The sequence below is a fragment of the Dama dama genome, chromosome 30, assembly GCF_033118175.1.
Source record: "Dama dama isolate Ldn47 chromosome 30, ASM3311817v1, whole genome shotgun sequence".
Taxonomy (NCBI): Eukaryota; Metazoa; Chordata; class Mammalia; order Artiodactyla; family Cervidae; genus Dama; species Dama dama.
Genome location: NC_083710.1, coordinates 7314236 through 7327868, shown reverse-complemented (window position 1 = coordinate 7327868; position 13633 = coordinate 7314236). Strand labels below are relative to the sequence as shown.

At 34.0% G+C, this 13633-nt stretch overlaps 1 protein-coding gene across 3 annotated transcripts in view; it reads right to left on the bottom strand.

Annotated features, from left to right (window-relative positions):
* The window catches only part of DIAPH3 (diaphanous related formin 3), a 535934-nt gene that overhangs the window by 167341 nt on the left and 354960 nt on the right, over positions 1 to 13633 (bottom strand). For all 3 annotated transcript variants that reach the window (XM_061133813.1, XM_061133815.1, XM_061133814.1), the window contains one exon: positions 5259 to 5394. In XM_061133813.1, the coding sequence (XP_060989796.1) occupies positions 5259 to 5394 (136 nt within the window). The remainder of the gene's footprint in view (positions 1 to 5258; positions 5395 to 13633) is intronic.

Genomic DNA, 13633 nt, shown 5'->3' with positions numbered 1-13633 from the left:
TATTCAATGTTTATTTTCATTCTACTAACAAAAATAACATTCTGAAATGATAGTGATAATAAATAGTAGACCTGAAAATAGTTGTTGTTTGCTCTCTTGCCAAGGGCAAGTAGTGATTTACGATGGATAAGAAAGAGCAGGAATTAAATTTACTCCACTACATCAGGTGGTGATGCAAGAATTTGTACATCTGTGAAAATATAGTTCTTATTTGCATGATGAAAATACTACAGTGATAAAAATAGATGGAAGGAAGCTCCCTGTGTGTTTAGGGCAGGGCTGGGTTGGAGACTTTTCTCCCCTCTGTCACTCAGGGGTATGTGTTCTACACACAGAAACAAAACAAAACAAACAGTTCCCAATCCAGAGAGGTGACAAAACGCCACTGTAAATTAAACAACTGGCCCTTCTATCTCCTGTAGATAAAAGGAAAGTCAGGCTGACAACGCCTACAAAAATTACAGTAACAGTGTGTTCTATATGAAAATAATAACACCCAGAAATACATGAAATTTTAGCTGATCTTCACAATAAGATGTTTAAAAAGCTCACAATATTAGCATATATGGGACAGTAAATCACATGAGCCTAGTTATCCTAACAGTTTAAAAGGAGTTTTATAACCAATATTTTAAATTAATAAGTCCGCTATCTTAATATTCTCCTTTCTGAGTTCTGGGGACCAAACTTCATCACGTGCACTCACCAACACAGCCAGTCTCCATTTCTATCTCATTATCTTGTCTTACTTTACTTCACATAACTTTTTATAATCTGAAATTATCTTATGTATGTGGTTATGTATAAGATACTTACACATATAAGATAATAAGATAATGACCCACTCATTAGGATTTTAACTTCATTACAACAGAAATCTTATTTGTCCTTATTTATCACTGCAATTTTAGTACATTGAGGGGGGGAGAAAAAACTGTGGCTGAATAAAAGAAACAAAAGTGGCATAGCTACTAATTTTTTCTATACCAATAAAATAATAATGGAAAACCACAGCACTTATATTTCTCATAACAATGTAATATTTAATGACAAAAAGCATGTCCTACATCTAATATGGAAAGAAAAAGGGTTACTTCATATTTGTACTATTTTTAAATATGAAGAAAGGTATCAATAAATAAGTAATAATATATTTGATACTTATATGACTTACTTGGTTATAATAGCTACAATAATATTGAGACTGAATACCTTGTCTTTCTATGCTAATAATCATGGTATGTTTAAAGGAAAATTAAAGACTGTTCAGAATAATCATTATTTATTGGGATTTCAGAAGAGGTCTTTTACTTTGGTGAGAAAATTATATGTTTATGTATTATAAAATTTGGGATACAGCCCTAGATTCTAGATTCTTTAAAATTCTATAGTCTATAAGAAAAAAATTAAAACTTGGTTTCCAAAATTTTCATATGTTTTCAAAAGAACTACATCAAAGCTTTCTGTTGTATCAAAAGTTGTATCGTCTTTTATCAAATGGCTTTGATTAAACCTTTTAAAATAGTCACAGATAATACATAGTATTTTTTAAGACGTATTAAAGTATTTATTTAATATTGTTTACGTAAGTCAATGTCAGCCAGAATATCCTTTGAAGAATACTCTTCTGAAAAATGACGGAATGTATGGCACAAATGGACCTCAGCATATAGAGGTTTTGGAAACTCCTATCAAGTGAAAGCCTGACATTTATTTGATCATCCATGATGATAATTTTCAGATGATGTTGGGGGAAGGATAGTATGGAAAATGTTCTATAAAATAATCCAGTAGGTCAAAGAAGATGAGCTAAATTAGCAAAGGAACAGAAAACTTTTCTTAAATTTATTTTAAAATAAAAAATATTCAATTTATTTTAATAATTAAGAATAGGAAAGTAACAACCTTAACACAATATAGACAAACTATTAGCCATAAATGATGGTTAAAAATAGAACAGAATTCAGAAACAGATTCCAGCATATTAAAAATTATATGTCAAATATATGAATGAGAAAGAATTACAAATAAATGGAGAAAATAGTATTACAAACAACTTAAACTAATAAAATTGAAGTGGAATAAGAAATTATCAAAGGAATGATTTTCTAAACTTAAATATGATAGAAAAAAATCACAAAAGCAAAGATTATAATAAAATATTACATAAAAAGGAAGCAATTTATATATGGAATCTAGAAAGATGGTACTGATGAACCTATCTGCAAGGCACATGGAGACGCAGCCAGAGACTTATGGACACAGAGGGGAAAGGAGAGGGCTGGAACAACTGAGAGAGTAGCACTGAAACATATGCAATACCATATGTAAAATTATTAGGTTGGTGCAAAAGTAATTCTGGTTTTGCATTGTTGAACTTTACCACTTGATACAGTAATACATGGTTATGTTTAAAAAAAAACAAAAAAAATTTTAAATGCAAATACTGATACATAATGAATACATAAATCTATGAGAAAAATAAGACAACGCCACTCACAAAGGAAGAAATATAAATGCACTGGAGACATTTGGAAAAAAGTCCAGTTTCAGTAGTATTCACAGAAATGCAAGCTGAGATAATAAAATACAACTTTTTAATCTATTAAGTTAACAAAAACCTTACAAAATGAGAAATATCAAACCAAGGCACATTCATAAACTAAATATTAAAAGTTGGTGAAAAGTAGAAAAATATTTCTGGAAATCAGTTTGGTGGCACGCACCAAGAGTCTTAAAACTATTTAACCTTTTTTCTTCCATATTCTAATAATTACAAATACTTTTCAATTACTTATGCATTGCTGCTGCTGCTGCTGCTGCTAAGTCGCTTCAGTCATGTCCGACTCTGCGCGACCCATAAACTGCTGCCCGCCAGGCTCCGCCGTCCCCGGGATTCTCCAGGCAAGAACACTGGAGTGGGTTGCCATTTCCTTCTCCAGTGCATGAAAGTGAAAAGTGAAAGTGAAGTCGCTTATGCATTAGGTATGCATAAATAACTATCACACAGAAAAGCTGAAAATAAATATTGCTCTATGACCTCATACTGACGAACGTAAAATTTATTGCAAGTTAAATTAGACATGATACATCCAATGGATGTAATAACATAGATATTAAAAATTACAAATTAAAAATCACAATTTACATAAAGTGAAACATTCTGGAAATTCAGGAAGATAATGTGGGACACTAAACTGTCTGTTGGCTAGAATCATGTAACTACTGTTAAGACAGAAGCTTTTAAAATGGAAAGAAAAACGGGTCAAGATATCAACAGTGATTCTTTGGATTATAGTCTTTTGATTCAAATACTTTTTAGGTGTCTTCTATAACATGAAATTACTATTTTCGAATTGGAAAATAAAATAAACTTAGGGCTTCTCTGGTGGCTCATAAAGTAAAGAATCTGCCTGCAATTCAGGAGACCCAGGTTTGATCCCTGGGTCAGGAAGATCCCCTGGAGAAGGGAATGGCTACCCATTTATCTTCTACAACATGAAAATACTATTTTCAAATTGGAAAATAAAATAAACATAGTTTTCTTTAAAAATGGAAGCTTCCTTCAGAAGAAAAAGAAATTTAAATGAAAATGTTATTAAGATTACATTGGATACCAAGTTTCATTAAAATTTTTGCTTCCTGTCAGATTTCAACTTTCCAGGTTGATTGCTAAGAGGCTTTATATGACAGACCCTTAGGTAAAATACCCACACAATACACAATCTGCCATCAAGCAACTCCTGTAGATGACTTGTTAACCAAAACTCAATGAACTAACTAATAATGTTCAAACACCTGAATGTCTGGTAAACTAGATAGTAATATATTATTTTAAAAGGTTTCCAGAAGCATCTTTTAAAAGTCAATGCTAAATTGTCCTCATCTACATTGTGTTAACACTTGAAGATATTTCTGAGAACACTTTATGAATTTCAAGTGTACTCTTATAAAAAAGAAATTGTGTTTGGACGATTTTTTAACCCCTGGAAAAAACATGTGCAATACATTAGAGTACTCAGCTTGTTTTATTGAAGATAAAATATGTCTGTAAAAATGGAAGTGAAGAAGGAAAAAAGGCATCTTGGTTTTTTTACCCCCAGGGAAACTTCAGGTGAATTTGCAGCCCTAAGTTGTAAACTATGGTAATTTGGCAGTGAGGCTGATAGATTTTATTTTATTTTATTTTATCTATTTATTTATTTTTATTAGTTGGAGGTTAATTACTTCACAACATTTCAGTGGGTTTTGTCATACATTGACATGAATCAGCCATGGACTTACATGTAGAGGCTGATAGATTTTAATTAGGCTTCTACAGTCCTTGGTGGCAGTGGAAGAGCCAGGATTTTGAGGGGGCAAAAATATAACTATATTTTACCTCTTTTGCTTCTAAGCTAGTGATACCTTTTAAATTTAGAAAATACACATATATGTTTCTGCAAAACAATAATTTTTGTACTTTTTCTTCTCAATTTTTTCTAAGAACTTTTTATTAAAGAAAATTTCAAAATAGAGGATTTCAAAATTTCAAAGTAGAGAAAATGGTACAGTGAACACAGTCTACCCTCCAAGTACCCATCACTCAACTTTACTAAGTATTATTTGTAGTCAATTTTGTGTCATGTTACATATCCCTATTCCAGTCACGCAAGGCTGTTTTGACTGAAATCCAAGACACTACATCTTTTCATCTATAAAACTTCACTATGAGTCTCTAAAAGACACTTTAAAACATAGTCACAACAATGCTGTAATAATTTCTACAAGAAAAAACTAAAGCATTCAAATTTTTCAGACTACTTTCTTCTACATTTGTTTGGACTGTAGTATACGTGAGTTCCGTTTAAAACATCTGGTTGATACGTCTCTTAATCAGTTAGTGTCCCCTCCATCATTTTTCCCCTTCTTTAAGAGTATTTTGTTAAAGAAAATAGGTTACTTGTCCTGTGGAATTTCTCACAGTTTCCTATAGTTGTTGATTTAGTCACTGAAATATATTATTGCAGACTGGTTATTTAAGTAGTAGCCAAAGAAATGCTCATGTAATGGAACTACAGCAAAACCACCCATGACCAACGTCAGAATGAAAACACTACTTGTTAATAATCTGAAGTGGGGAAAGCCCATAAAAGAAAGAATTGCTCTACTGTTTAACTATACAAATAAGTGAACACGTCTTCCTTTTTCACAAAAGTATATTAAACTGCCAGTTAAGCTTGGTACACAATATAAATAGCAAATTTGATAGTACTTACCAGTCTTCATCTCTAATAAGCGCTTTTTCTTTTGTTGGCGTTCAAGTCTTTCCTTCTCGGCCAATTCTTTGGCTATCCTGGCACGTTTTTCTTTTTCCTCTTCTTCTCTTTTTTTGAAATTCTCCTTCATTGCTTGCTGTCATAAACAAATTTTGGAAAATGATCAGTTTTAACCACAATGATTAAACAAAGAAAATGTAAAATTATTCACCTGTAAAGTTAAATATCTGTTAGGTAATGGTTACTTCTTATATTAGTAACACAGTCTTTTAAAAGATTAGCACATTAACCCTTGTTAAATGTGTTATGTATCTAAAAATACAACTGTTACATTTAAAGCACCTGCATCTTAGTGAAATCAAGTAAGAGAAGGAAGACAGAAACTAAAAATAAAAAAGGACTTAATTTACAAATGAAAACTGTTTTCCTATATATACTTCCCAAAGAGTGCCTAGCAAATGTATTACTCTCCCATACCTCCTTTACTGAGGAAAGGAAAAATAACTGATGAAAAATGATACAGAGCAGAAATATTGTAATGGTTACCTTATATGACAATCTATATTTAACAATTTCTTTCACAGATGGAAGTATCAGGATGACTAAAGAAATACATGGCATTTCAAAGTCAGGGCCTCTAACCTGATCAAAACCAATCATGACAAGTGAAACATAAGAAGATCTCAGCAGAAATGCGATTAGTTCTTTTCGTACTTTTATAAGCTTTATGCAAATCAAAAAATGCCATTCCTGTGGCATTTGTAGGAATCAGCAGGTAAACATGGATCTTTCAAAGTGCCAACAAACAGCATGTCATCACATTGCAATCTCCTGTGGAGACTATTCTCAGTGCCAATGAGGTCAAAGAGGTTATCTAATTGCTAGTTTATCACTAATAGAATTAAGGAGAAAAGTGTATAATTACACTTTAACAAGTATGTGCCATGTTATTTTTAGTGAGGCTTTAATCTTGACTATAATACTTTTTTTTTAACCCAAGATACAGGGCAAGTCCTTCATTAGAAATCAAATAATAAAGTTCGGTATCACTGATCATAACAATTAAAAGGAAAATTGCAAGGGCAAAAAGGAGAAACAGAAAGAATAGAATAGTATTAACTCATCCACGCAAAGAACATTTACTGAGAGGCTGAGTTGTAAATGCACACATGCGAGCATGCTCGGTTGCTTAGTCGTGTCCAACTCTTTCCGACCCCCTGGACGGTAGCCCTCCAGGCTCCTCTGACCATGGGATTCTCCAGGCAAGAATCCTGGAGTGGGTTGCCCAGCCCTCCTCCAGGGGATCTTCCCGACCCAGGGATCGAATCCGAGTCTCCTGCGTCTGCAGCACTGCACACAGATTCTTGACCACTGTGTTACCTGGGAAGCCCGAACAGTAAGTGGTACTGCGTTAAAGGCTTGGGATACATATTAATAGATCTAAAACAAGTTTACATTCTGTGTGATAGGTTGGGTTGGGAGGCAAAGACAGATTATAAACAATTAAAATCTTTAACAAGTACAGTACTACAAAAAAAAGGAGGGACGTGATAGAATTCCTGGAGAGTTATTTTATCTTAGTCGGTCAGACAAGGCTTCCCTCTTGGACTTAATTCAAGCTCAAAGTCAAGGAGCTACCTAGGTAATGATCTAGGGAGAGCCAAGTGCAAAGGCTTTTGGTGGGCTGGAGAGAGAAGTGGCCAGTATGGTGGTGTTAAATGAGATCAGGAGGTATGCAGGGACCCGACTGTTTAGGATATTCGAGAAGAAGATGAGGAGCTACAGTCTCCTTCAAGGGAACTAGGAAACAACAAAAGATTTTCAAGTAAGAGTAAAACTAAGTAAGATACAGCCCTAATGAAGCATTTTTGTTCCAAACTACCTTTTCAAAGATATGAACAGTCTTAGAAAATAGAGGCAGTGTTTCCCTCTTAAACAAATGGATTTGTTTCCTGTCCAGAATGATAAACTGGGGCAATGGTCAAATAGTCTTAATTTTGAAAGAAGACTGGGTTTTCTAAATTCAGGATTTCCCTCCAATAAAGCACTGTGAGTGGAGGTATTAAACCCAGCCCTTTTCACATTGCCTGTGGGAATTCTGAACTCAGAAATCCACAAACCTATTTACTTTGGCTACTATTTTCGCTATAATAAACTATTCTTTGTTTCTGACCCCACGATCTTTTGCCTTCTACCAACATTCATGAAATTATAGAAATCATGAAACTTTGGTAAATTCTCAGAAACTTCACAGTTCATGATATATATTAACATTAAATACTATTGGTAAGCTATGAAAGTCCAGCTCCAAAAATACATATTTCAATATGCAAATTCCTTGTTTCCTCAAAATGGAATCTGCATCCTCTATTCTGGCTCAGAATAACTCTGTTCTTGTTCACTACAATGAAAGGACGAAGAGGCAGAAGCAATACCTGAAAGCTACTTACAGTTTATGTTTTCTCTGCTATGTGCCTTCATATTGATGTAGCATATGCTGAGAACCAGATATAGGATGACAGCTGCTATAAAAATCAACATAGACTAGGAAAGGAGAAGGCAACCCAAAAGTAGGAAATAAGTGTGCTCTTAAAGGCAAGTGTGTATGTCTGTGTGTGTGTGTGCATGTGCACCCACATAAGTATACAGAAGATGGGAAAGGAAAACTGAATAGTGGTAGAGAAAGGGACAGGCAAATACACGGGCATCAAAGCTTTTTCTTGTTTGAAGGAGATGAGTAAGAGGAACAGGTAATAGGTAAAAATATCATGTAGCTTTTTTTTTTTTTGAAACTTATTAAAGTATACAATTTCCAGATGTGAATTTTCTACTTTAATGACTGGATGCAGTTCAATGAGAACATCAAATAGGTAACCTATTACTAGATATAATTGCCACACCTTTTTAGTACTCCTTTGGGTAATAAAAATTCAAAATTACTTCTCAGGATCTATAGAAATAATGTTTACCTTGAGAAATAAGATCTGAAGGAGTTCTTAAAGCTATATTGGTCTATGGAAAATGCACTATCGATTTCCATTTAAAATACTATCTCCTTTAAAAGTATCTTATTCTGATATTAGAAGAATTTTAGCTGGAAAAATACCAACAGACAGCACAGAAATAGGTATTTAGTCTGAAAATACTATCTTAGTTCAAATGGTAATTTGGGGGGTTTTTTAATGCTAAATTTTGAGAGGTAAAAGTAGCCTAAAACAGAAAGATTGGTTCTAAAACCACATTATTCTAGATATAATTGCCTACTCGTTTCTTCAATTCCCAAATTTGAAGCCAGAAAGGAAGTTGAGGGTGAGTCATATATGAAGGTAAGAGCTTCTCAGGTGGTACAGTGGTAAAGAGTCCTCCTGCCAATGCAGGAGACGCAAGAAAGGTGGGTTTGATCCCTGGATCAGGAAGATCCCTGGAGTAGGAAATGTCAGCCCACTCCAGTGTCCTTAACTGAAAAACCCCATGGACAGAGGAGCCTGGCAGGCTGCAGTCAATGGGGTCACAGAGTCAGACGTGACTGACTGAGCACACACATGCACATACATGAAGATAGTTAGCTATCCATTTCTTTAAATTGCCCTACGCTTTAGCTGGTTTGCTATATAGTCAGTTGGCAAATAAAGTGTGCTGCCCCCAACTTTCATCTATGTAATACCAAAAGAAATCCTGCGTGCCTGCAGAACTTGCAGACACAACCTGGTGTGTGCTTTTGGCTGAAAGGTCTGTGGGCTTCCCAGTCTAGGGCAACAAACAACAGAGGGCTGTGAGCCTTCAGACACATCTGGACTATTCATGTCAAAGGCGTAGCTGATAATCCACCTCCGTTCCTAAGGCTCACGTGCTTTTAACAACAACAAAAGACTCTAGAGTACCTATAAAAACACAGCAATAAAAATATACAGGGATACTAAGGGATGTATGTATATACACATGTATGTCAACAAACAGATCCCCTGGAGGAGGGCGTGGCAACCCACTCTGCTATTTTCACCTGGAGAGTCCCATGGACAAAGGAGCCTGGCGGGCTACAGTCCGTGGGGTCACAAAGAGCTGGACACGACTAAGAGACTACACACGCACACATGCATGTACACACATGTAAGGGTGCATGTATGTGTATTCTGGAAGAAAATGAAATACACCAGATCACAACTGTTTTCCTATAAGTTATGCTCTCTTTACAACTAAATGCAATAACAAGAACTTTGCCACGAGTAGTTTAAACATACACTGCAGCATTATACAACATATATTCCCTCAGAGAAACCAAAATAACCCAAAGCCAGTAAAATTAAACAGATGTGCGTATGTGTAGGAACGCAAAATTTAGAAGTCGGGCACTGTAATCCTCTATAAGATGTGCCTACTATATCATTTTTTTGTTTTTTGATATTTGCCTTATCCTTTATTGTAAACTACTATGATTTGTTTTCTTCACTCAACATTATATTTCTAAGATTCATCCATATGTTTATGTATAAATTGTGCTTCCTTGTCACTGTTTTTAAAATTAAATTGGGTATTATTGTTTACTCTCCTATCAGTGGGATTTGGGTTGTTTCCAATTTTGAGCTATGATGAATCATGCAGTTACAAACATTCTTGTACATTTCCCTGTGTATATATGTAACAGCTTTATTTTTTTTTTTTTTTTGTAAATGGCAGGTCTCGCTGGTTCTTAGATTTGTTTAGAAACTGCTGACACATACTCTTTAAGTGAGAGCACACTCCTTCATTATAGAACGTAACATTTTAGAACATAAGGACTGAGGATAAGTATTGTTTGTCTCTGTTCTAAAAAAAACATAAATATAAGAGTTTTAGGTTCCATTGTGGGTGAGGACAAAACAGTTTGAAATTCACTGCTTTCTAGGATAGGAGCACAACTGATGAACAAAAGAAGAGGTTAATCTTCAGTCTTTCTACTAAAGGAGGTCAAAATGCTTTCAAAGTGACTGAGCCAATGTGCACCCCCACCATCAATATATAACCACAGCTAACACACTCACGAATACTATCAGTCTTTTACCTATACAGCAGGTATATAATACTATTACATCATGTTTTTAACCTGTACATCTATGGTTACTAATTCAAGCATTTTCTCACCCATTTACAAAACATTTGCATTTCCTATTCTAATGAAAAGCCTCTTCATATCTCTTATCCACTGTTTCATTACATTATCATTTTCTTAATGATTTGCAGCTTTTTAAATATTCTGGATACTATATTTTTTAACTTTATGCTTTTTAAAGCATAAATATCCAGCATGTAATATACTGGATTTTATACTGGATTTTATATATCATTATACATTATTTATGTTGCCTTTTTGTAAACAGAAGTTCTCAAATTTATATAGTAGCCAAAAACCACTTTTGGTTTATAGCCACAAACCTCTTTATCAACCTTTATTGTTGATACCTTTAAAACATTATTTAAGAAATCCTTCTGTACATGAAAGACAACACTCTTCCATGTTTTCTCCTGAAAGTGATGTTGTTCATATTTCAGCATCATATTTCAGCACCTACGTTATGGGATCAACATTTGTGAACACATTTGTGAGTAAAATGAGGTATGATTCTAATTTAATTTTTTCACATGAAAAATGAGTTGACCCATAATGATTTCACAAATAGCCTATCCTTTCCATCACTGACTTACAAAGCCACTCAGCTGGATTTTAAGTGTTGCTGTTTTGGAGCTGTTTCAGTCCATTTGATCACTGTATCCAAGTCTGCACCAATAGCATGCATGTGTGTGCGCTAAGTTGCTTCAGCATGTCCAACTCTTTGTGACCCTGAGGACTGTAGCCTGCCAGGCTCCCCTGAGCATGGGATTCTCCAGGCATAAATACTGGAGTGGGTTTCCACGCCCTCCTCCACAGGATCTTGCTGACACAGAATCAAACCCACGTCTCTTATGTCTCCTACAAAGGCAGGTGGGTTGTTTACCAGTAGTGCCACCCATTCTGTCTTAATTATTCTAGTGTACTAAGGTGAGCCCCCTTCACCTAATAGTGGAAATTTAACTCTTAGCTAATACAATACTCAAGAATGAAAAATGGAAAAGCTAGAAAAGAAGAAGCTAATTGCTTCTTATGTTATCTATGAATAATTCAAAAAGGAACCTACAGGAAAATTATTAAAAATAAGAGACTTTATCAATGGAATATATAGAATGAACTACATTTTATACACTAGTTAAAAATATTGGAAATTGTAATTTTTTAGAAAGACATCATTTATAATGGAATAATAAATGATTAACAAAGAGAAGATACAGATAACAAAAGATTTTTTTCTTCTTCTTTAGAAATGACTTCACTATTCTCAGGCTCTTGCACTGTCATCTACAGTTCAAAACAGACTTATTAAAGCTGTTGAAAACGCTTCTTACGTTTCTGAACAGAACTACTGATTCTGTACATTAACACAGAATTGATATCTTTATATTAGTACTTAATCTCTCCACTTACGAACATGATATGGCTCTCCATTCAGTGTTGTCTTTTAAGACTGTGAAGGTGAAAGTCACTCAGTCATGTCTGACTCTTTGTGACCCCATGGACTATACAGCCCATGGAATTCTACAGGCCAGAATACTGGAGTGGGTAGCCTTTCCCTTCTTCAGGGGACCTTCCCAACCTAGGGATCGAACCCAGGTCTCCCACATTGCAGGTGGATTCTTTCCCAGCTGAGCTACTTCGGGAAGCCCAAGAATACTGGAGTGGGTAGCCGATCCCTTCCCCAACAGATCTTTCCGGTACAGCAATCAAACCGCGGTCTCCTGCATTGCAGGCGGATTCTTTACCAACTGAGCTACTGTGTTTTTAAAGTCTACTGAAAAAAACTTAGAATTTACACCATTCAGGTCTTGGGCATCTTTTGTTATCTGTGTCTTCTCTTTGTTGCCATTATTATTCCATTATAAGTGATGTTTTTCTAAAAAAATATGATTTCTAATATTTTGTAACTAATGTATAAAATGTAGTTCATTCTATCTATTTCATTGATAAACTATTTTTTAACAATTTTCCTGTAGGTTCCTTTTTGAATTATTCATAGATGACATAAGAAGTAATTAGCTTCTTCTTTTTCAGTTTTTATATTTTTCATTCTTGAATACTGTACTGTATTAGCTAAGAGTTAAATTTCCATTATTAGGTGAAGAGGGTCCTTTATTTCACATTGAGGGATAGAGGTTTCAACTAGTTTATTTTCTTTGTTTTAAAAAGTGAAAAAGAGTTGGATTTTATCAAGTGTTTTCTCGATGTATTAAAACTATTACTGTAGTGATGTGAATATTCTAACACAACACACACTTCCATTTCTGAGATAAACTCAACTTGGACATGGAAAATTTATCCTTTTGAACATTTGGTCATAATTTTTTTTACACTCTATTAGTTTAGAATAATCATATAAAAACTGAGAAGCCTCACTATAAAATTTTCTAGGACAAGTATTTAATTTTTTGGCAGATTTGAAGTCATTAAATTATTTATAGACCTATTCAAGGTTTCTATCTCCTTTAAAGTCAGTTTCAAACAAAATCTTCTTATGAACTTATCTATCTCATCAATCTTTCCAATTCTGGCCTGCAAATTTCTTATACTATGCTTTCTCTTTTTAGTATCTTTTATATTTAGAGTTATATTCCTTCTTATATTCTCAATACTCTTTTTATTCTTTAATCAATCTCTTCAGAAGTTTAACTTCTTTCCAAAATAACCACATTTTGGTTTTTAAAAATTCTCTAAAGTCATCTTTCTCCCTTCATTTCCTTCTGTTTTTTTTCTGGACTGTATAATTGTTTATAAATTTCTCAAGTCAGATGCTTAGTTTATTAACTTTGCCTTTCTGATATTTTATTTTTTTAATTTACTTATTTTTTAATTGCAGGATAATTTCTTCACAGAATAATGTTGTTTTCTCTCAAACCTCAAAAAGAATCAGCCATAGGTATGCACATATTCCCTCCCTTTTGAACCTCCCTCCTCAAACCACCCTTCTAGGTTGATACAGAGCCCCTGTTTGAGTTTCCTGAGACACACAATAAATTCCCATTGGCTATCTATTTTACATATGGTAATGTAAGCTTCCATGTTACTCTCTCCATTTAATACAAAGACTAGGATATAAATTTCTTTATACCACTATTTCTGTGCCCCACAAATTCTGATTTATTTTAAATACTGTTCTGGTCTATTTTTTTCTATGATTTCTTCCTTGATACATAATGAGCTACTTCATATGGTTTTAGATTTTTTTCCTAAGTGATTTTAAAACATCACCCTTTTAAATTTTATTTCACATTTCATATTATTGTGGTCAATGAATAAAGCTGAAATTTAGAAA